At 39.7% G+C, this 24,488-nt stretch overlaps 1 protein-coding gene across 2 annotated transcripts in view; it reads right to left on the bottom strand.

Annotated features, from left to right (window-relative positions):
- The window catches only part of LOC310964459 (glucosidase 2 subunit beta-like), a 120,169-nt gene that overhangs the window by 84,489 nt on the left and 11,192 nt on the right, over positions 1–24,488 (bottom strand). For both annotated transcript variants that reach the window (XM_083937583.1, XM_083937584.1), the window contains exons 6-8: positions 22,555–22,684; positions 13,837–13,903; positions 10,166–10,244 (exon numbers count right to left, since the gene is read on the bottom strand). In XM_083937583.1, coding sequence (XP_083793709.1) covers positions 10,166–10,244; positions 13,837–13,903; positions 22,555–22,684 — 276 coding nt within the window. The remainder of the gene's footprint in view (positions 1–10,165; positions 10,245–13,836; positions 13,904–22,554; positions 22,685–24,488) is intronic.

Below are 24,488 nucleotides of genomic sequence, written 5' to 3'. Positions count from 1 at the left end.
GAGTGCGTGAGAAAAGGGGAAGAAGCAGGGAGGGAGGGAGTCAGAGTGACAACGATACTGATCCGAACATAAGTGCACAGGCACACAACCATAGCCGCTGCATGTAGAAATGCACTCTATAAGGAACACAGGAGACTGAGATTATACAAGGAAGAAAACATGGTTTTAAACAGGTTCTTAGTTTAGGCCTTGTTAGAAAACAACTACAGAGATACAGGAAATTGTATGGCTTCTCACAATCCCATCAGAAATCATAGTTCCAGTTCAGGAAATAATGTGATGATTGAGTATACAGGGGAAAAGGGGAAAATCTTTGACGCATGTATTATTTACAATCCTTTATGTTCAAGGACATTATAATAAAGCATTAATGGCTAATGGTCAGTGTTGCAGATCTGGGAAATGAGGCTGTGCCTTTACGAGCTCCTATCAAGAAGTATTACTGTATTTTCAATGTAAAGCACAGAACCCACAGAGACATAAAGACAAAATGTACATCCCACACTGCCCTTATGTTTTTTAAAAGAATCTCTGACAATTCAGTTGGCCATTTTATAATCTATATGGTCCGTCTAAAGTGAAAACAAAGACTTATGAATTTGAATGAAGATAAGGACTTCTATGTCCTGCTAACACATATCCCTGCACAGTGACTAGCATTAGCATGGCTGGTACTGTTTCATACTGCAGTAAGTTTCTGCTTCACCTTTTTGATTGTGTGTACCCAGCAATCAGGGCGGGTCTACAAGAAACCTGACCGATACGCACAGAAATATCTTCGCAAAGCATTTTGGCCTTTCCAGTCAGCAAACATGTCTGGTATCTGAACCCCTGTGACGTCAAACTGATGGACCCAAGTGTACTGAAACAAATGCGGAGACAGGAGAGGTGCACACTCATGCCACTGTTGTTCAGTAACAGAAGTCTGAGTCCCGTCTTCCTGTGGTGAAGGTCAAATGGGTCAGGTTTCCTGTCTCTTTGCTTTCCCTGCTGTCAAGGGCTATGCACACAACAGGCAGCTTGTCACACAGGACGGAAGTTTCCATGATGCCCCCATACTACTTTCTCGCTCCTTGCCCCCCTAAATCGCACCCCCCCTATCTTGGAGTGCTACTCGAGTCATGACTACACCTGGGACCCACTGGCCTCAGTGCCATTTCTGTCATTGGATCAGCTGCTGACTCCAGCCCTATATCCCTAGTCTTTTGTTCTCTGCCCACGTATTAATTCTGAACTGCCTGGTGAACGGAAAAGGAGTTGAGGCAGCTGTGAAAAAAGAAAATAGATCAAGGTCCTGGAAAGCTGAAAAAAAAAATCAATGTGTAATGTTTCTTATGCAACCATTTCTATCCCTCTTACACATGTCTTCTGAAGGCGACACTACTCGGCACACAGAAGTGGGTATCCTTATTTGGAAACAATAGAAGGCATTGCTTCGGAAACAACTGTTAAGCTATTGCAAAGCAGATTCTTTTTTTTCTCTCTCCAATCAATTTAACACCTACACCCCCCCTCTCCTCCTTCATGCTAGCTTTGGCTCTCCCGTTTTAAATGGCACGAGTTTTTCTTACATTGTTCATTTGACTTACTCAGAGGACAAGAAATGTCTCTGCTGAAGTAGTCTGACTCACTGGATGTACTGTATACCGTTGGGCTAAATGCCTGGTATTGGCCTTCTATTTCAGCAGGCGTTCTTCTTCCTTTCCACTATCACCGCTATCTATTTCACAAGGACATTGCTGCATGGGGCGGCGCGGTGGGGTGGTGGTTAGCACTGTCACCTCACAGCAAGAGGGTTCCTGATTCGAATCCCGGCTGGGGCCCTTTTGTGTGGAGTGTGCATTGGCTCCCCGTGTCTGCGTGGGTTTTCTCCGGGTTCTCCGGCTTCCTCACACAGTCCAAAGACATGCACATGTTAGGTTAATTGATGACTCTAAATTGCCCGAAGGTGTGAATGTGAGTGTGACTGGTTTTCTGTAGCCCGGTAGCCCGCTTCACTGCCAATGTCAGCTGGGATCGGCTCCCCCGATAGGGGGTAGCGGGGGGGCTGGAGGCTTGAAGATGTTTAAATGAATGAACATCGCTGCATCTTGGGCTTAGAGTCAGCCAAGACCACTGTGATTGGTTTAAAGAAATACAAACAGGTTGGATCAGTTTTCTCCCCTATACTAGAACATTAACTTGTGCAGCCAGACTTTTCTCCGCCGGCTGACACAGCATTATGGAGATAGGTCTGGCAATGAGGGACTACTGTTGAGGTTACAGCCCTATCAAGCGTTTATCACCAATAGGTTGGGTCAGCATTGACAAAAAGAATAAAGCACAGCAAGAAAACATACAAAAACACATTGTTGCCTTGCCTTGACTCGCTGGATCCTTATACTTTTGTAAAGGCAATTATACTTCAGAGTCTGTGAAAACAGGATGAAGATTTGGAAACATCCCCCCCTTCTGAATCTTGCACTAGACAGAATTGCGAGGGAAAAAGCCATCTGTGTCTGACTCTTATCCCTGGCTTCTCCAGAGCCTGGATGAGCCTGAGCCAGCAAATGTCAGTCGGATAAAGACCAAGCCTGACAGACAGACACAGGAGTTTTGTCATTCCGTGTGTCATCCCTTTACTAGCAAGCCCAATCTTTGCCGGTCTCAAAAGCCCCGAGATGATGGGGGGAAGGAAACATTCTCAGGGTGAACGTCAGGTTGTGTAACTCCTCCAAGTGCCACAATAGCTGAAACATTAAGGATGTGCACTATTCTGGTGCCCCTGCGGCCTTTGAGAGCTTTCATTATTGTCTTATGTGCTGCACTGCAGGGTCACCATGGAAACACAAAACACATCAACCGTTTCACCACAAAGGATATGAGGTTCCTTGACAAAATGTCCTTCCAGGAGCCAGTGGTCTGTCTGGGGTCAGACGATATTAGATGCGAATTCACATTTAGAAATAAGAGAAAGAATTCTGCAATTCATCTACAAACAAATGCAGTTCAGCAGGATGTCAGATGCTTGAGAATGAAAAACCTATCAATAAGCAAGTTACTACACTGTGAGGCTGGGCAATAACTCTAGATTGTTTTTGACTTGTATAACAAAGTGCTGTTGAACACCTAACATTTTCTACTGACGCTGCTCAACAGGCAAAACATGGAATTGTACCGTGGGCGGTTTTCAGCACTGACGGATATGCTATTCTTCTTTTCTTCAAGTGTGATATTACCTCCGTATTTTGGGGGGAATGTTCCACACTAACAGATTATCGCCAAATTAACCAGAACTGAAATATTCAGGATTACAGCTTTAATATCGCGGTACTGACTTTATCACCCATTCTGACTATACTATAATTACCTAGATTGTGGCGGCCCAAATTTGTCCCACCAGTTTCATAATGAAGAGAAATATTTGTACACTTTTATTCTTCAGCAAAGCATCGCTCACTCTCGACATGGTCGAAAAGCACAGGGCAGACGTACAAAACACCAGATTGATGCATTTAACTTTTAAAATACACAACATATTCTTCCAGGGGGGAACATGCACCTGGAGCCTCCAAGACGGTCCGGGGTCCACCCACCAGTCTCACAAAATGCTGTGGGGAACACTGATGCTTTAAAAAGAATTGCATGTACATAAAATAAGCCGATTATACACTTTCTGTCATAAGCATAATTTAGGAATAATCCCTGTAAAATGTTCCGGAAATGTTGGGGGAATATTTAGAGACTTTTCCCACTGACTAATACATCCTTTCTGTTCTTATGATACAGCACAAGATCACTGATCAATGCATTCACCTGGGAAGCACTAGCATAGATTGCCCCCAGAGGAAACCAATGTCTATTCTCCCTGGACGTTGCTCATTGCATAGTGTGTACCCAGAGCTGCAGCTACACGGGTGCAACATCAATAGTATTTGTCAAGTGGTTAAAGCTGATAAGAATACAAACGATTGCCTTGAGCTTGCTTTAAGGCTGGTTTGTCAGTACAGCTTGTAAGACAGAATTTCCGGCGATGGAGTCAAAGTGGTACAAACACAGCTGTGGTTTCAACTTTCTTGAGAATGACAGTGCTGAATTTTTTATACACCTTTTTTCTGAAATAGTTTTCATCCTTCGGGGGGGATGCTTACACAAAAAATAGCATTTTGTAAAAAAAAAACTGTAAATAGAAAGTAGGTAAAGAAAAAAGTAACAGATGGACAGACAGACGGACAGCTAGATAAGGCACATTTTGATATAAGAGCTATTTCAGGACTTGTTGGAGCAGCCAAGAACGATATCTTAACGATATAACTTTGCTCCTTCCCATCTCTTGCCTTTGACCTCCCACTGGTTCAAATACCTGTGCGACCTCGAGCGCATCCAATCAAAGCACTTACATAACAAAAGATGAGTGCGGAGGAGATAAGAGGAGTAGAGCGATAGGGCAAGGCAAGAGATGAAGGAGTGTCAGGTGTGCAGCCTGAAACAAATAAAAAACAGTTACCACCCAAATCATATCGTAGTACCTCTCCTGCACTTTCCTTCGCTTTCCTCCTATCTCAAAAATACATGACACATTACAGTGCTTTTTAGAGGGTCAGTTTTTTTTCTACCTCAGCTCTACAAACCGCATATCACTCCACCTCTGGTTTCAGCCTGTCATTTCACATTATATAGCTTGAAAGCACTCCAGCTGGGGAGCAAAAACATGACACGTGTGATGGGTAGGTGATGAATGGTACTGAGGGGGAAAAGGTGCAGACAACCCTCTTTTCACAGAGCTATAGTCTTGTTGGAATACAGAAATGGATATGCAAAACCCCATATATGGCCGCCAGTGTTCACAGCCATGATTCTGCTCGCCTGCACATACCTCATTCTACCATCTAAAATGACTGAGATGTGTAAACTGTGTTTTACTTTTTTACTATCTATGTAATCCACAAGCAAACAGCGTGGTATGGTAAGCCTGTGCATACAGAGTAAAGTAACATCATGGCCTACATCCAGACAGTCAGACTTGAATCCCAAGTACAGCTTAGGTCTGTAGATATTACACTTCTAGGTTACTCTCAGCGGCGTAAGAGCACACACTGCTCCAAATAAAGGCATTTCAGAAAGTTAAATACAGACTAGGGATGGGAATTCATAAGGTTTTACTGATACTGCAGCAGGTATCGATTTTGCTTATCGGTTCAATTCTTTATCACTTCCCTTATCGATTCCTGGTCTATTTTCTGTGTGGGGAAAAAAAGAGGTTTACACAGCATTTTAAGCGTCAACACAAGAGTTTTATTATTTCTGAGTGTGAACACAGTTTAGCTGAAATGAGAGACTATTTGAACAGCTTTTATTTAGGTTTTCAATTTTTTTCAAAAGAAAAAATCTACCTGAGTAGTGCTAATGTTATCATAACGCAAGGCTTTGGACCATTTCTTCCTCTCCACCATGACAACTTCTTGTTGCGTGTTTCCAGCAGCGTAGACTCATGAATTTGTGAACTATCAGAAAGACATGCCGTGATTGATAATAGCAATTAATAAGCTCGGAGGCATACAAATCTGGTTCTGATTCCAATCTGTTACCAGTTCTCAACTGGAACTGGTTCTCTAGTCCCATCCCTAACAGAGACAGAAACACTAAAAAAACACTCACTTTAAATCCTAGAATCACTGCAAGCGAATGAAACCTCCCTGCAAATGCATGAACAGGGAAATTCTTAGAGGCAGATGAGAATTGTTCATTTCTGTGCAGGAGGGATCTCTTGAGAGAGAGCAAGGCATAAAGACGGCACCAGAGGCCCAGCCCATGACAAAACAAAGAGATTAAATGACCTGTGAATGTGACTTTCCATTTTTCCATTAACTTACACTCAGCTTAGAGGCCTGCTGCCCCCTTCTGGAGGCTGGCAAGACACCATCAAGGAAGATGCATTGTAATGCATGCCTTCCTATTCTTGTGATTTGAGTTATAAATGTACAGTCTTTTGGGTTGATTAAATGTGCCACAATCACAATCAGGGTTATACAGTATATAGACTCTAGATGAAATGGGCTGTTTATGTGCAGTATTGTATGAGGAGTCAAAAGCCTTTATATTGTATATACCACAACATTTTTAAAGCCTACACACTGACTTAATATGCCTCACTAATACGCTCATAACTAATATCTTGCACATTCAGTAGAGATCTTATTGATCTTAATTCTTGCCTTTGAGATAAAAAAAGAAGCTGAAAACTGCACTCTTGATATACAATCCCCAAAAAAGAAAGCAAATATGTCAGTCCCCCCTCTGAAGTGAGATTTCAGTGTTGGCTGAGGCCAAATGTCAACCAACCCAAACAGATGGTGTGAAGAGCTGCACCGCGCTTCTGACCTTGGTTGGTAGTGACGAGGGGCGGGAGGGCAACGTGAGGTGCCGGGTGTTTGTTTTCTCTGTATCAGTGGATGTTGTGAACATCGAGAGAGCTTAGTGTTGTTGCCAAGATAAAAAGGTGAAGTCAGGTGCTTTCTGGCTCTGTGCGATGCTGTCAGTCTGTCACGACTGATGAATGACGACGGATAAATGGTATAGGAAAACTTGTAATACAATTGTATTGTTTTTTGTCTCTTTATTCAGTAGTGTGATGCATAAAATCCCAATTTTCCAAAGGTCTGTTAAAAAAAAACAAAAAATATATATAAAAACACATTCAATTTACAATCACATAAAAGCTAAGAAATAAACACGTCAAAAAGTTGCACATAAGGAAACCGAAATGGAATTTTTTGCATTTTTCTGTTTGCCATTTTAAATGACTGAAAACTGCAGCTGTACATCTGAAACTAATGGTTTCATTCTTTGCGACAAATTTGTTTAAAGTGCTGGATAATATTGAGTTTCAAAGTTCATTCTCTATCATTTTCAATCTCCTCAAAGTGCTCAGAAAAATAAGGTGGAATTTTGTACAATTCTATGACAACTGGATCATCTGCTGGTAAAGAAGGTGATATGGTCAAAAGCTCCAGAAAAGCTGCTCAATAATGAACTTAAACTCTGAAATAGACACTTGTTTAACAGCATACTACAGTACAGAATAACATCACAGTATGTAGATGGAAAATGGAGTATTTAGTCTATCGGGGCTGTACCATACAGGATTCTTAAAGCTAGTTATATATGCCAAAGCGTTCATTATAATGAGATCTTTATGGTTCTGTTTTTCCCTTTGTCCATGCACCACTACCTCCCAACTATACTGTCTTCATTTCTGCCTTGTTACCAACTAATGACAGCTCTTCTACTGTATATAGGAACCCCTTGAGCATAGCCAATATTATTTTACTGTGAAAAAAGCAACCTTTCCATACCCACTCGCTGTCCTGCACCAACAGCAATGTTTTTCATCCACACCATCATTGCCCTCTTTTTTCACCACCAAAAGAAGCTTGAACATCAAATCTTGCTTTTTTTAAATAAAAAAAAACAACAGGGGATTAATTTCAACTCCTGTTCAAAAGACAAAGAAAAACATATTCTATATTCAGTCTCCATGCGTTTCTGGTAGACCGAGTAAGGGGCTTCGAAGGGAGTTGGGTGGGTTATAGATGGATAAGTGAATTTCACCTCTGCACAAATGCCCATTTCTTGAGAAAAGGCAATTTCCTTCAGCTCTGGTCACCAGCACATAGCTACAGTCCCAAGCTTGGCCACACATCAGTGCTTCTGAGAATGTATAGGCCTATGGTTAATGCCAAAAGAGAGGACTGTCCGCTCTTTGCAAGATTTTTTCTCAGAGGTAATTTAGTGCAAATGTTTCGGTTTGAGTATTGAAATGATATTTTCTCAGGTGTCTAGGCTGTGTTTAAAAGAGACAGCTCAACTAGACTGGTGGTTTTTCTTTTTGACAATGACATATCATTCTTCTTGGATACCTATGATTACCTTCAACAAGCGAGTGAACTTGAATCTTAACAGTGGAATGGAAAGCTATAACATAATGACAGAATACTGAGGGGGCGCCATGTCAGAATATCCCTTTTCCCTACTGAGTGGTGCCTCCTTTGATCATAAAATTGTTCTCCTGAAAATCCTCTCTGTTCTTGAATTATCTGGGCTGCTGAAGTGGAAACTACATTTTCTTTGGAGGCCAAAAGCTTCTTAAGAGGAAGGGAAAAAGCAGGGGGAACTAATAAAATGGTGTGAAAACGACAGAAATTGAATAAGCGTGCTAAAAAACAAAACGTGGCCCTATCTCTGAGTGTGACGGAAGAAGAGTAATCAAGGTCTTCAGACATTACAAATGAGCACAGATGAAGAAGATACACTTCCTATGTCCTTAATGTCCATGTATATATAAAAGAAAACAGCATGAAGACGCAGTGCCATTGCGTTCTCTTGACAACTGCATTATTTTACATCAATCTGAAAGGATTTACAGGGTACGCACTGGCTGTAAAGCTATGTAATTGCGATGTTAAAGTCGTCAGAAACTGTATTGAAAATGAAATCTTTTCTCTAAATGCATCCCAGTACACAGAATTAACTTAGTACAACTGTTGCTTGGACCTTGATTAAAGTCCTAACACAGGGCTGTGTGACAGTTCTAATGTAAATTGCCTACTACTGTAAACTACTGTAAATGGCACCCTGTTTAATTTGCCCGGCTTGATCATGGTTTGTTGTGGTTGCAGCTAAGTACATATTTTCATATTCATGCATATTCATACCGATTCATCCTCTTCAGGTCCAGCTGAATTCATTAGGCATGCCTCCCCGTTAGCCAGCAGAAATACAAATAAGCACAGATTTTTCCCATCCGGCAGTCTTTCATGTTCGTTAAAGCTTTGGTGTTGCTAAGCTTTTTTTCAGTTCTTCTAACACCACACTATTCAAACAACTTCTCTAGTTAGACATTTCACAGCAGCTAAAATTATCAAGCCAAAGCTAGATACACATCGTCACCCCTAACTGAGCGGAGGACTACTTCTTAACATAAATACAGAAAACTTAATTTATGAAAAATTATATTATCTGTAAAAACTTCTTTTTGACAACCTTCTCACAAGCTGAACTTTTTTGCCCTGCAGTAGGAGAACACAGCAGACTTCTTTTGTGCGGGAGTGTATGATGGTGCATAGCAATTGCCATTTATAGTAGAAAAAGGAACAGGGAGAAGAGGAAAAAATTGAGCTCTAGCCATTTTGTTTACAGCTGAAGATTTTGATATCTGCTGTCTGGTAAGAGGGAGGCGCAACAAGTTTAAAGTGAAACCGACAGTTGCATTCTCACACATTGCAGCTTGAGGGAAAATAACTGTTGGGAAACTGTGCTCATCCTGTTCAGAATTCAAATGAATTTGGAAAGGACCCTGTTTTTTTACGAGTGCAGAAAAAGAGTGAACCTCGGCAGACAGACAGTCGACCCAAGCAAAATAAAGAAAAACACAGAGAAGGCAAGGCAGATGAAGATGTATCAGCTTGTTGTTCAGCCAATCTGAAAAAAAATGCTCAACTACACACTTGACTGTATGTGTTGGATATCTTAAAGCATTTACATTTGATGCAGATCTGATATGACGTATGGTTGTGTGCAATTGTGAGCTTGTACTTTTAATTCAATCTCAAAAACACCAGTGCTGTACATACTCACTTGTGCACTAACTGTGTATTAATCTGCAAATAGTACCCATTAAATGTACTATTTATTCATGTTTGAGTAATGTATGCCAAGAGCTTAGTCGTTTTAAGTCGTTAGGGATAGGTTGAGCTTTTCATTTGATGTATTGGCAATAAAGAAAATATCAAATTAAGCCCTTAGGATATCTACTCCATTAGAAAAGTGGACTAACTGTAGACTAATGTTTTTAGATGATGCTACACAGTCCTTGGTTGTCTTACTGACCAATGTGTGAAAGAGACTTTTCCCACAACCTGTTGAATGTGATCAAAATGCCTGAACCTGCTAACCCACAAAAGTGTAACCTCAGGGTCATTCAGGATGGATTCAGGCCTAATCACACAACCTGATTGGAGGCAATAACCCCTTGCACCCTCGGTGGCACCATAGACTGTATAATGAATCGTATGCATCATTGTATTGCATGTATTATTATACAGTCTATGAGTGGCACCCATACGTCACCTGTGGGGCATACCTATGGGCATTGTACTATAAACTGTATGAATAAAAGTCAACTTACCACTGCTTCATCCTCAGAGAGAACCCGCTCTTCATCATGGATTAGTGCCACTTTAGCCCGGATTTCATCCACTGTTATACTGTTGTGTTTAAGACAGGCACAGATAAGAGCAGTGTGTTAGTCTGGGGATTTTAATAGGACTAAGAATCTCCTTCTAGACTTCAAGTCAAATGAAAATAAATAAATAAAACCCATCTCAAAGCATGCGTTCCAGTCTTGATTGATAAATATGGTTGGTTGCATCTACAGCGCATGTATTCCAGAGGGCATTTCCACTGGACTTGCTGTAGGGGGATTTAAGCTTTGCAAGAAAGGAAAACCCTTGAGATACAGTAATAAATATTGTACCTTTGGACCCCCTTTGGCTTCACAAAACATGGATTTGGGTGAACAAGCTGTTTGGAGGTATTAATGAACCAAGCAGTACTTCTGTTTTCCAGTGAACACGACAGAATAAAGCAGCACTAACTAACTCTATTGTCTATTGAATCGCAAACAAACATCGCTGTTTCAACTGATATAACGGTAAGTTGATATTTGGTTTTTTGGTGAGCTCCTTTTTTAGTTGAGTTTAGGCTTACCGGTGGTCAACATTGCATTGACAAAGATTCTCTGTCCATTTAGCCTATCTCACTCTAAGTGGCACACAACACAATCATAATCACAAACACCACCTCTTATCTTGGAACACTGTTCCCTGCTGCGGTCTATCTTCCTGAGGTTCCACCTATACTAACATTACTGAGCTGAGATAATGACTGCATAGCCAGGATCAATTCTGTGAGTCCATCAAAAGTGGAAGTGCAGGGAAACATACAAAGCGAATAGCTTGTTCCACTACAGAGGATCAATGCTCGGGCTATGTGCTGGAGAAAAACAATGGCTCTCTCTATTCTAAGGCAGCGCAGAGCAGCAACTCTGACAACGGGCTTTGGCCCAAATGACAGAGTGCATTTATACACATATAGATTGTGGCATCATAAAAGCAGGTGCTTTGCAATGCACACCTACAGTGAGTTTGAAACAGACAGTAATACTCATTAGGGAAGTCACTCTCACACACACATACACTTATAATCCTGAAAGAGAGGGGGGATAAAAAGCACAACCTGTTTGTGGGCCTCTGAGAGGCTCCATCATGGTTCATTTCCTGAAGCAGTTGGTAGACTCTATTTATAGGCCTACACACTGGTACCAGTTAATCCTGCACTGGGCTGCCAACTGCCTGCCAGCTGGCACAGTGGGCTGCACTTGTGTGTGGTGCTTGGAAAGATTTGGGATGAAATAATGGTGAGGAAGTCCACAAGCTACCTTAATGACCAATGTGTGGGGGAGATTTTTTTCCTCCATGGTACAAACTGTTAGTAAAGGTTCAGTCTGAAAGTTTCTTCCTAACTATGCATTCTAGATGTAACCAAAATGTCTGCTAAACCACAAACCACTGGAACAAAAACATTTCTACAGAGCTAATATTTATTTTAAAATACAATTATGATGATAATCAGCAGCGTGTTAGCTTCTGATATATTCCTTTATGTATTTCAGGTTTCAAAACTCAATGAAAAAAATGTGTTGCCATTTTTGTCATGAAGCAATTATTGGAGGCTAAATAGACACAAAAATGAGATTAGTTCACAGTATAAATGAGAGAACAATTATCTGTGAATCTGCATTAAAGATAATTAGCAATTCCAATCGAGTGGATTAAGAACGGGGTAGTGTTTTGCTAAGTGTCATTAGGGACAAAGCCAAGAGCTTTTTTGTACAAGATAAAGAGTCTGCAATGCGCATGCTAATCTGGTTCAAAGTCAGCAAACTGCCTGGCAATGTGCAAGCATCAGGTATACCAGTGACTTTGGACTTTGCATTTATCATAACAGAAACTAAATCGAGCTTGACACTTGGGCGTGTGAGCTGCAGATCCTTAAAGGAAAAAATGGTGATGTAGCATATACATAAGCATCCACCTCCTGCTTTATTCAAATGGGCATCAATACATGTCCTGCCTCAAGATCGCCAGCTCACCGAATCCTATTGACTGATGGATTGAAACAAGGGCTGTATAGAAATAAGCGTCACTTGCAGATATTTCAGCTTAGTAATGTGTTTGTTTAAGCGCCGCCCGTGGAGAGACACAACTTGGGATGGAGCGGATGGAGGCAGAGCTGGGAAGGGAAGGGGAAGGGATTGGTGGGGGACAGAAGGGCTGAATAATGGTACACATCCAGGCGCAAGAATGCATAAGTGGGCACAGAGCGCTCCCTGGAAATTCGCTGCACAAGCACTTTGTCCTCGATGCAGCCATATGTTTTATAGCGCTTTCATTTTTCTATGCCCAGCCCTGCTTCCTTTCTGGGAGAATATGCCCAGTTAGCTTAGGCAGTATTGATTTTTTTGATTTTTCGTAGTGTGGGAAGGTGAGGATCATTAAGGATGGGGATAGCAGAAGGAGACAGGCTCATTGAATGTGACGCACTTCTTTGAAAGCAAAATGGATGCCATCGTCTTGAAAGCTGGCAGAGGTTAAACACTGCTCACGACGGCAAGTGAGTCATTCTTGGTGGGTGAGGGGAATTTGGGAAACTGGGTAGGGGGGCGACAAGTGGGTCTGTTGGGACTTGGAGATTAAACATTGCAAATAAGGCAATGAATTACTTATTGAAGTTTGCTAAAGAACAAATAGGTGTAGGATTTTCAGGGAATGAGATGTGTGCACTCAGCTCAGACTGATGAGACTTCACTGCATCAGAAGTTAAGGTGGAACTAATGAGTGTATTACATATACATATTGACGTGAATTAGGTACTCAAAAGTCACCCATTTATCTTATAGCGTGAGCAATAAAAGACCGCATGTTAGGGATCTTCTTCATCTAACTCATCTTTTATGCTGTTTTTGTTTCACATTTGTTTGCATGCAGTGCTGTCTATAAAAATAAAATAAATACCTTCCTTAAAGGATCCTCAAGACTATATAAAAATATGTATCTTAAAAATGTTTCTGTATCGTTTCCATCGCTATATTGAAAATAAAAACAGCGGCCGGACTGCGTCTATTTCCGTCTTTTGAAAAAAGCTTTACATTCTAATCCTTGCACTTTTTCTTCAATTTGCAGTTCTAAAGTTCTCAATAAATGAGAAAATGGGACAGTACCATTTGATAGGGGGAAAAAAAGGTACCACTGAAAATATGTAGCAAGATTTGAAACCTTCAAGCTTGTTCCTTTCTCCCCGCACTCCCCAGGCTTCAAGGCCTCTCTAGTACATTTTTTAAACTGCACAGTGGGAGGAGAAAAGCCCAAACTGGGAGCAAATATGCTTTAAGAATTTCTTTGGTATTGGATTTCATAGCAATATAAATACTGTGACAGAAGCCTTTTCACCCTTACAAGAGTAAAATGCTGAGGTAAAACTATTTCAGTATAAAAATATCAGTTAGGGCCTTGAATCAATGGATCCCTTATATCTAACAAACAGAAAAAACCTTTGCCAACACTGTTTTTGATTCTGTTTTCATTTACATTTTAAGACTGACAGATCATACATGCATGCGCTTTGGAGGGGCGTCAGTTTCTAGAATTTTGAAAATAAGTTAACATAGGACATGAGCGTGAAAACTGGAGCCACACAGCTTTCTATTGTCAACAATGAAATAATCAGCATGCTAGTTACCTGCCATCTTTATTGCTGTCCAGTATTGTGAAAGTGCTGGTTACTGTGTTGTTCCGACGTCTGAGACCTAAAAATAAAAATCAGAAATGGGTTAATACGAAATTACCTGATAGTTTTAAGACTCAACATTCTATCTGCTAATGTTATACGCATAATGAGTCACGATGACAGTGAGATGATATTTTCTATGTCCACTAAACAATGATATAAACAGTAATCCATCGCCCCAAAAAAAGCATACAGAGGTAGGGATAGAGACGAGGATAGAGCTGGAGTTGGATTTTAAAATATGGGGAGCGCGGGGGTGGAGGGGGGCACAATCAGGCAATGAGTCAGTCACGCTGTGCAAGAACATTTGGTTTCCCTGTAGGAAAAAAAAAGCATGTCAGAGTCCAGAATGCAATCAGGAGGCTTTGTGCTGTAACGGCTGGTATAACAGTGATTTCCCTCTTCTCCATTCATATTCACAGGCGGGTGAAAAGGAGACGCAAAAACTTCCTCAACCCTCTTTCCAGCGAGCATGTGACCCCAGCTGATTCGTTTTGTGAATCGCATTCATTGGATTGGGAGGGAGAGGAAGTTCTCTTATGTTCGACACTAAGCATCTCCCACATCATCAGCAGTAGTTAGAATGTAAAGGGGCAAACTGATTGGCCCCTAAGTCTGTGGAAAAGCACTTTACATAATGCTAATTGCACATCCGCCGCAATTACCTTTCCGTGCTAATTACAGAAAGACTAATTTTGAAATTAGCTTTTCTTTCTTCCCCAGTATACAGTAGAGCGCAAGTGTTGAGTGTGTGCTGTAGGGGTGTCACAAAAAACTAAACCCCAGTTCATAAATGCTGCCTAAATGAACCTTGAATCCATATTTATAAAGCCATGCTGGATTTTAGTTTAAAAAGAAGATTGAACACCACATCCCATCACCCACGACATGACTGGAAGCGGCAAATGTCTATGGAGAAGCCATTTTCCTCACCCCTGTTGTTGACTCTACTCAGCCAAGGGGAAAAAAACAAGATTTGCTAATATTCTTCTGCAATACACACAGCATCTGTCATATCAATGGCCTATTCTTTTGTTTTAGCAGCGCTCTATTCCCAACCTATTGCTTGACATTCTCAACCGATCCTCTAGTCTCGTAAAAAAATTGAGTGCACAAAGGAGGAAGAGAAATGGTCTCATCCCGCCCTCCACTGCAGCGCTGTAGCTATGAAAAACAATCATAAAAGGAGGATAGATGGAGAAGGGAGGAGAGGAAGGCAGGGAAAGAAAAAGATGGAGTGGGGGTCGAAGCCGTGTGGTAAAAGGTAAGAGAAAGAGTGGGGAAGAATGTAGAAAATAAGTGAGGAGAGAGTAGGAGGGCAAAGAAAGAAGAGAAGGGAGGTTCAAGACATTGGCTCTTTAGGCCGATGGCACATATAGGGGGCTATGTTTACTAATGGACACCATCACTCATCCACCCATGTTGCTCTGGCGATAGCGCAGCATACTCGTAAAATAAGAGAGGCACAAAGAGAACAGAGAAAATGGAACATATCAGCAGGAGACTGCAGATCTATGCCACACAGAGCTTTCTTTGTTATTGTAAGCTCTGCACTCCAAGGCTAACAAAACACACATTTTGCTTTCTTTTATTCACTATAAGCAATATTTCCAGGCAGGAAAATTACCCTTTTCTGAAGAGAGAAAAAACGCTTAGAGATGGGAATGGATCAAAAGGCTATGTGTTGTACTGAATATTTACTTTACGAAAAAGCATAGACAATAAATATAAACATGGAATCTGTAAATGAGTGGTTTAACCTTAACGCTGCATCAGGTGCCGGTTTACAGCGTAAATCATTCAGATGCTCCGTCACGTTCAGAAAACAATGCAGCACAATAAGAACATTGCAGTGTAAACGATCAACAGCCAAGTCCTTTGTTCTTTCTAAAGTTAGTATTGGACATTTTTAACAGCTAATATGACAGGTATCACATGAGAGAATGTTTTGTATCTAATCTAATCTAATCTTTCTTCTTAGATTGTTTTCTGGATGTATAGAAAACTCAGACCATGAACTCAATTATGTTTTACAGCAGAACAATCTACATTTTGTACAATATCACGGGGAAATAGCGGCGGCATAACTGAAAAACAAAACTTTTCAAAATGAAGGGCTACAGTAGGGCTAAACAATAAAAAATAGAAATAAAAATAAAAAATATATACTATTTCAACTGATATTGCAATTACAATATAATCTGCAATATTAGAGGGAATGATCAGTTTGATATAATTCTTCTCATTCTCATTAAAAGTAACATTAAAATGATCATGCTGGGATTTTTGCAAGGATTTGTACCTTTAAGTCTAAAAAATATTGTGAAGGGCATTTCGATAAAATATTATTATATATTACTCACTCCTAGGCAACAGGGCACAGACCTTGAGCTTTGTTTTTTGTTTCCCGATACAGGCTTACACTTACCACAAAAAACTTTTTTTTTTAAAGTAAAAGGCTACATAATAATCACTAATATGAATGGCCTATCAAGTTAAGAAAGCAATTATATTCAAAATGTATTAAAGTAAATAGAAAGCAATGTCTTTCTATGATTATGAGAAATAAGAAAAGTGTTACAATAAATTCAAAAATGTGTGCCCATTTTAGTGCCCTATACTTTTGTGTGCTTATTTCAACAGATAATTATTACAATACACATTCTGAGCGGATGAGGGTTCCCTATTTTATTTCTCAGTTTAGGGGTAGAAATAGTGTGTGAAAGCAGTGGGAACATGAAATGTTTGGCGCTGGATCTGCTGCATCTGGGTTACCTCAGGGGAACTGCTACTGAAATCCGGAAATCTGGAAGACAAATATTCTTGTCTGCATATTACATGTTTATTAATATCCATACAGCCTTTTGCAAACTCCCACATATATAGGGTTGTACGCAAATATATGAAGATACCCCGCAAACATAAGACATAATGTGCAAAGATGTTAAGAGTATCTTTAATGGCACTAAACAGCAAATTTAAAGATATAAGTTTATGTCCTGCGTTTAAGCTTGCTAGGGAATATCATAAAACAGCAAAGATCTATATTTTATGAGAAGAGGTAGACATACTATTAAACACACTAGCAGGGTTAGCATGACCTGATGGGTTGAGGGAAGACTGTCAATGTGTTAAGATTAAAACAGTGGTTCTGAAACTGGGTTTGAAGGATGCTTTCAGAGGGCTGCAACTACATTTATAGGAAAAACAACGACTTCTGTAAAACTAAGACACCGACTAAAAATGTGATCTGTATCTGCATAAGGTAAAATGCATGATAGACTTATCGCAAAAGGGTTTCGGATCAGCCAGAACACATCAGGAGGCAATTTGTTGTTTAATAGCACTGCAGAGGGAGCAAAACTGGAAACATGGTACAAATGTCCACAATTTATAAAGACGCCGCCAAAAGGATGGCAAACAGGTGTTAAACGAGCTCTCTCCAATGCCAATATAAAATAAAACATGTGACGGTGTCTTACAATATGGATTACCACACTTAAATCTCTACCCACCTAATCTCAGTATTGAGATCTGAACACAACACTGAAAGAAACGAGACAACTGTGTGAATTTAAGAGCAGATTTCTTTATCAAGATAACGTATGGAGATGCAAATTGCATGTTTCTACCAGGTGAAAATTGTGCAGTATCATGTCTTATTTTTCAGTTATTGGCACAATCTAGTGAAATACTTCTTTTCTTCTAGGCCTCTTCTAATAATTAGTCAAATAATAGTCATCTTCCCTCACAAACAGTAATGATGTCCCTGATGCTAAGGTATGGTCGGGGAATAGACTGAGATCAGACATTCTGGTTGAAAACCTGGTCTGATTAGGAGAAACGGTATTCATTCCACTTTGAATGGAGCTGATCTTATATCTAGAAATCTGACCGAGTTTATTAGCTGGCCTAAACCATGAGGAAAACTCAGAGTTGAGACCAGGAAACAGTTGCAGTCTCACACGTTTCTTTTATCCAGCCATTATCCAATAAAAGTGGTGTCTGCCCCCCGACCATTTAAAGTAATTGAATCAAAAGTGAACAAAAGAGGAGTTATACAGAAAAACTTTTTAAAAAAAAATACAAACCCCACCCCTGTAATATTACGGCAAAATAGGAGAATAAAATGTGGACCCAACTGGTCAAGGCAGATGGACGCCCACCATAGAGCCGTATCTGTTTCAATGTTCCTGTCTAAGGAGAGGTTTTTGTTGCAACTGTGCACAAGATTGCGGCGATGCAACTTGCAATTGCTCACGGGGAATTGTTGGGCCTCTGCAAATCAAAAATGTAGTCTAGACCAACGCTATATGGAAAGTGTCTTGGGAAAACTTTTTTTATGATTTGAATTTACTTTAAGTGTCAAACCTTCTTAAACCAATTATGCCCACGTTTTTTCCTTTTTTATGTTTTTAAAAAACAATAACATGATCTGGATAATGATCTGGGTAAGGTATTTGTTAAACTACAGTGTGGTTTTATGAATTGCTAAGGATACAAATGACTCAAAAGATGATGTAGAACCGAAATTAATAAAAATGGCAATTTGACTATGTAACATTTACATTCTTCTATGGGTCTACCACTGCTGGATAAAAAGTATGAATAAATATGTCATTGTCCAATCATCATGCGTGATTGTATGGTTGGAAAAACAAACCAAATATGGTTGTAATTTAGGGGACCATGAATAATGACCATATTTGACAGAACTGTGGCTGGTAACATCAGTATACCTACAAAAAAGAAGAAAATTGTTCGAACTGAAAAGGTCTTCTCCATAAGATAAAGTTATTGGGAGTCAGTGTGGAATTGTTTTGCATGTAACTCCCCTCATGTACCTTTGGAAACATGAGTGGGAAGACGGTCTGTTAGAGAAATCAGGTCAACCACTGGATTAGAGATGAACTTGAGGAAATACCCTCGAACTGTGGGTGAACTCTGAAACAGTATAGCTTTACATATTGGGATGTACCATTAAAGACAGTAACGGACCAAATAAGCATTGAGTCTCTGTATGAGGGATCATATCAAATAAACATCAGAGAAGAAAGAGACCTCCACGTGAACCTGAAGCTTATTGAGGTTGGCATTTCAGAAGGATTTTTCAAAAAACAAGCAAACATGATCAGTGTCCTCTCTGACAAACCGGGCACAGCAAAGTCTTTGTTATTCAATGAGGATTTAACCAGATTTCCCAGCATGCTTTGCAGAATCTTAAATACTGAGCTAGCTAATGGAATGACAGGATACAGCTCAATAATGTTGTCCTATTAATCTGTGCAAACAATGTGCAATATTCTTGTATGCTGAGAATGTAATTATCACACACTAGTGAGTGGCACTATTTGTTGGACTTTGTAACAGTACCACATTAGCACTGCAGTCCCCAAACACCTGCTCAGAGTCCTCTCAGAAACTCTTGGAATATTATTTTCTTGTTGTTGTTTTTTTTAATAAAATAGGGAAACTCACACAGTAATAACGATATCCAACATCTCCGATCCTTAAAGTCCTGCAATTATTTTTTCATCGAACCAAAAACACTGCTCCGCAAAAAAAAAAAGCAATTTCCTTTGAGGGTACAAATAACCTGGTCCTTTAAAACTTCACAATAACAGTGCAAGAAGCCCTGGAGAGGTGTTTGAGCGACAGCAGCAGTAAAGGGAAAGACTGTTAAGTTCTACTTTGCAGGCTCAGCTGCTTGTTCTTCTGGCTTTTCATTCTTATTTTGACACTGGCTATTGACAGGTCATAAAGGGAAAGACAATAAACATAACTGTTTTCTTTTTTTGTGATGTTCATACATTTAATTGAGACAGCTCAATATTTGTCCTCATGGGTCCTATGTAGCTTAAGGTTGTTTTTTTAAGGGTTCAATAAATAGCGTGGAAGCACTCAAAATGTACATGACATAGTTATACAATATGCACATGTATCAGTCAGTGAATGAGGTGTGAAAAGGGGTTTGAAGGTAAAGGTGCATAACTCCTCTAGCCTGATATACAGTATACAGGTCATAATGGCAATATGACAAGATGTTAAAGAGTATAATAACTATAATAAAAAATAATAATAATTATAATAACACAGAAACTAGAAGGGCACTCTGGGAGCACATACGTCTGCCAAGGCATGCCCTATCTCACGTTGTTAATGCAGTGTGAATGTTCTCAGATGGTAACCCATTTTTCTGTAAGACTTACACAATAACATAATTTATAAATGGTTAATTGATAGTAAATTAATATTAAGTTCTCATGTATTCAACAAACAATGACATGATGATTAATAATGTTAATGTATTCTGTATTGTGCTAATTGACCTTATTTTGCCATTAGTTAGAGTTATATACAGTACAATTAATATTTTATATTGTTAGATAGACAGTTAATAAAGTATAAACATTGTTTAGATTATATTATTAATTTGGAAGTATTGCTTATATTAATCAGTTGATGATTAATAAGTGGTTTATGAGGCATCAAATAACTTGGTCCCATTAAATCTTTTATTGGTGATTATAAAATGGAGGATAATTGAACCATTTCTGCACTGTTATCTTGATAATGTTTTACAAAGTATTTCTTAAAAATAATAAGGCATTATCATCATCGGTTGCAACTTGATAACAGCCATCAGATTGATTTATCCACGGATTGCAAATTATTTCTGAAAAATGTACAAATCATTTGGTAAAGGAATACAAATACATATTCAAAATTATGATGTGTGCCATATTACACTATTTATATAATAATAAACTAAGCATTATTAATAAGAATAAAACATTAATGATCATTTCATTGTTTGTTTGAATAAATATGGACTTAAATTTAATTAACTGTTAATTTACCATTTATTAGCGATGGGTATTACAAAGCATTGAATGCAGCACAAATGCCCTATCATGCAATGTTAACAAAAGCGAAAAATAATTTGTATATCTGTCGTAGGATTCAGATCTGGTCCAAAAATGAATGGGACCATGCACAAAGTTTCATGAAAAATGAGGCCGGTCATTTTTCTGAAATCCTGGTGACAAACAAACCAATAAACAGAGCCGAAAACATACCTTTCTTGGTAGGTAACTATGACATTTATAATGAGCGATCCATCCAGGTGAGCATTTTAAAAAATGGTTGTAAATCCAAAACTGTTCAGGTAGATCAGTTATATGTACTTCCTTCACACTGAACTTGTATGATTTCCTCTTTACTGTGTGCATCTGTTGAACTCAAATCAACTCAAAATGTGCAAGAAAGCCAGGTCAACCTACCATCTTAAAATAATAACAGTAGACCAGTCGGGGAGACACAGTGTTATGTTGGGTTATACAGGTTGGCAGGTTAATGGTGCTTATTCACTAAAGTTCAAGTATTAATCAACATGTAATGTCATGGGTTGCAGGCAGGAAAAAATAAGAACCCTTTAGAGACAGAAGCCCCACGCACACACACGCACACGTACGCACGCACGCACGCACGCACGCACGCACGCACGCACGCACGCACGCACGCACGCATGCATGCATGCACGCACGCATGCACGCACGCACGCACGCATGCACGCACGCATGCACGCACGCACACCCCTAAAACACTAGATGGTTAGTCAACATGGACAAGACATGCCAACGCGACCACAGAAATGAAAATTGATGGTTGTTATGCCCTGAAGATGAGCAGTAATGGAAGCGGAGGATGACAGGCTCAGGAACATGGGGGACCTGTGACGTCTAGCAAAGGTCAGCGCGCACAGTGGGAAGCATGATGGATGCACGCTCAGAGGAACCGGCAAAGTCAAATGACCTTTATCGCAATCAAAACTTTTACTTGAGGGCCAGTTTGACACTAGACAGACAATCGATTGGCAGCATTCCATGGCATCGGAGAGTGAGAAACATGACGGCAAAGTATTAAAAAGTAAACAAATGGCATCCTGAATCAACAGTATGATGCGTTTTGTTTGATAGCAGAGAGACAAGAAATTACTCTTGCAGAATGACAAATAATGTGGGCCGTGTGCCAATTTCACATTTGTGTTAAAGATATGTAGGTCATGTATTATTCAGCTACAATCTAAAAATCGAAAACATTGAGCTAATTTACCTAATCTCTATTCCCTGCCTTCCCAAAACACACTCGCACCTTTATGTAATTATTATAAATCCTAATGGACAACAGTGCAAAAATGATTCAGCCCGTTTCCTATCCATCCCCACGACTTTCTGTACAGACTGAACGTCACTAAATGCCGAGCCAGCTAGTGCTCGGAGCGATAAGGGAATTTTCCTGAGTCATAAGCAACTTGTCTCTGAAGGTTTGAGGAACGTAAAAAGGAGAGCTGTGGGACTGCAATATGCTGTTGCTCAGCACTCCTCTCCTAGTCCATTTATTTCAATGGCACAGGCATCTGTATTTAAGCCTTCCAGCTGTTTCTGATGTTCTACCATTTGTCATTCGGACTATCTGGCCTGAGGAGCTAAGGTCAATTTACTTTTGTTCAATTTAAGGCTGAGCTGAAATAAAAGGGAAGCTGCCCCGTGGTAGCCTCAACAATGACCTAACTATATCTACAAACTGAAGCAATTCTGTGAAATGAAGAAATTGTTTTAAATGGACACAAACCAAATCATGGCATGTTAAAGGTGTCAAGACACTTACTGCTGTCCCCTGCTTCCAGGGCTTTTAATGTTTGCTCTTTGAGGCGATCGGCCTCGTTTTTCTTCCTTCTGTGTTCCTCTAATTTGATCTGTAGGTCCTCAGCTACCTGCTGAAGCTCTCGGAGCTGGGCCTGTAGAGAGATGACAAGAGAGAGACACACACCATCTTAGATAAGCATAAATGGTAAACGTTTTAGCTGACAGCTAATGGTTTTCGTGACATTCAATTACAGTTCTAGCAGTTGGTTTTTTCAATGCTTTGTCTAGTTTACAGTCAGTCTTTGTCAACATGATAGCTTTCCTGACATATACTGTAACTACACTAAAAACACTATTTTAAATTCAGATTTTGGACACTTTAAGATGAAAATGCCCAAAAGCCATTACCATCTTGAAATTATACACATTCTGTTTCAATCAAACCACCCATGTCACTTTCCCACTACTCTTAAATCCAAACTTGTAATTTATGTCTTGGTATGAACCTGCAAATTATCCTATGTTCCCATTAAGACTTGTATTGTAGGTTTAATATATTGTAGAGCTCTTATTATACAGTTTGGAGGATGTAGATCATTTTGGAGCATTTTTAGCCTTGCTAGCATTGGGGCTTCAAGGATGGCAAAGTCGGTTTGTCTGTCAGTCCACCACTTTGGTCCAGACTAAAATATCTCCCCATCTATTAGAACCCAGAAGAACCTTGTTAATCTAAACCTATTTTCTACACAGTCATGATTATATATTACTCAGGAGAATATAACAGTTACAGTCAACAGTTATGGTGATACAATTCAAGCTGACAATCCAAGTGTTGACAACAGGATAATTAACTTATAGGATCATACGCATTTATGGAAAATGGTGCCTGAACTTACACTAACGTATTTTCTCTGTTCTCGTTTCCTACTCTCACCTTATCTTCCGTTATGCATCAGTGTATCTACCTCCAGTCCAGACCACAACCAGCTCATGTATTTACAGAAACTTGTATGACATCAGTCAGGCTTGCACAATGGACTATTTAAATCACTTGCGCCAGGAGGTGTTGCTGTCACACCAAATATGACAGCTTGTGACAACCAAGCATAACCCATCATCACTCTCTGTAATGGACCAATTAATATGAAAGAGCAGCAGCTTCTTGTTTGCCTGTGTGTGTGTGTGTGTGCGTGTGTGCGTGTGTGCGTGTGTGCGTGTGTGCGTGTGTGCGTGTGTGTGTGTGTGTGTGTGTGTGTGTGTGTGTGTGTGTGTGTGTGTGTGTGTGTGTGTGTGTGTGTGTGTGTGTGTGTGTGTGTGTGTGTGTCTCAATACCGCCTTCCGATCTCTCCTCAGAGAGTCTCATAATGCAGTGATGGATTCTGCTTGGTTCCGGCAGGGATGACTACCTTTCTAGGCCACGATGCTTGCTTAGACACCTTCAGTTTGCAGCAGTGATTTATGGGCTCCAATTTTAGTGTACAAAAACATATTTAATTGTGAATAACACCGATGTAACATGTAAAGGGTTCCTCCACAATGTTAAAATACTGTATAAATACACACAAAACTTAATACCATAATATATCCATAAACTCAGGTTTATGCAATGTTCTGAATTAAAAAATATCACATCTACTGTATATATATATATATATATATATATATTCAGGCTTATATTTGTATTTTAGGTATCTACTAGAACATGTTTACATGCTTTAATGTTCACAAACATGTTCTCATCCTGTCTGTCTAAATATACCTTTAATCACCCTCTGTCTGAAACACTCCGTTTAAGCGCCTGTCTCTTTAAGACCCCCTCCTGAAAAAGACCAGTCTGCTCTGATTGGTCAGAGTTTATGGGTTTTCCACATATGCAATCTCTCACAGGGATGTATACTGATTTTTGTTTTAAATGATCAGAATCAGGAGATCAGATTCATTTCCACATTGTTTGAA

This window comes from Echiichthys vipera (assembly GCF_963691815.1).
Source record: "Echiichthys vipera genome assembly, chromosome: 22".
Classification (NCBI taxonomy): Eukaryota; Metazoa; Chordata; class Actinopteri; order Perciformes; family Trachinidae; genus Echiichthys; species Echiichthys vipera.
This window is presented reverse-complemented; position numbering and strand designations above follow the sequence as displayed.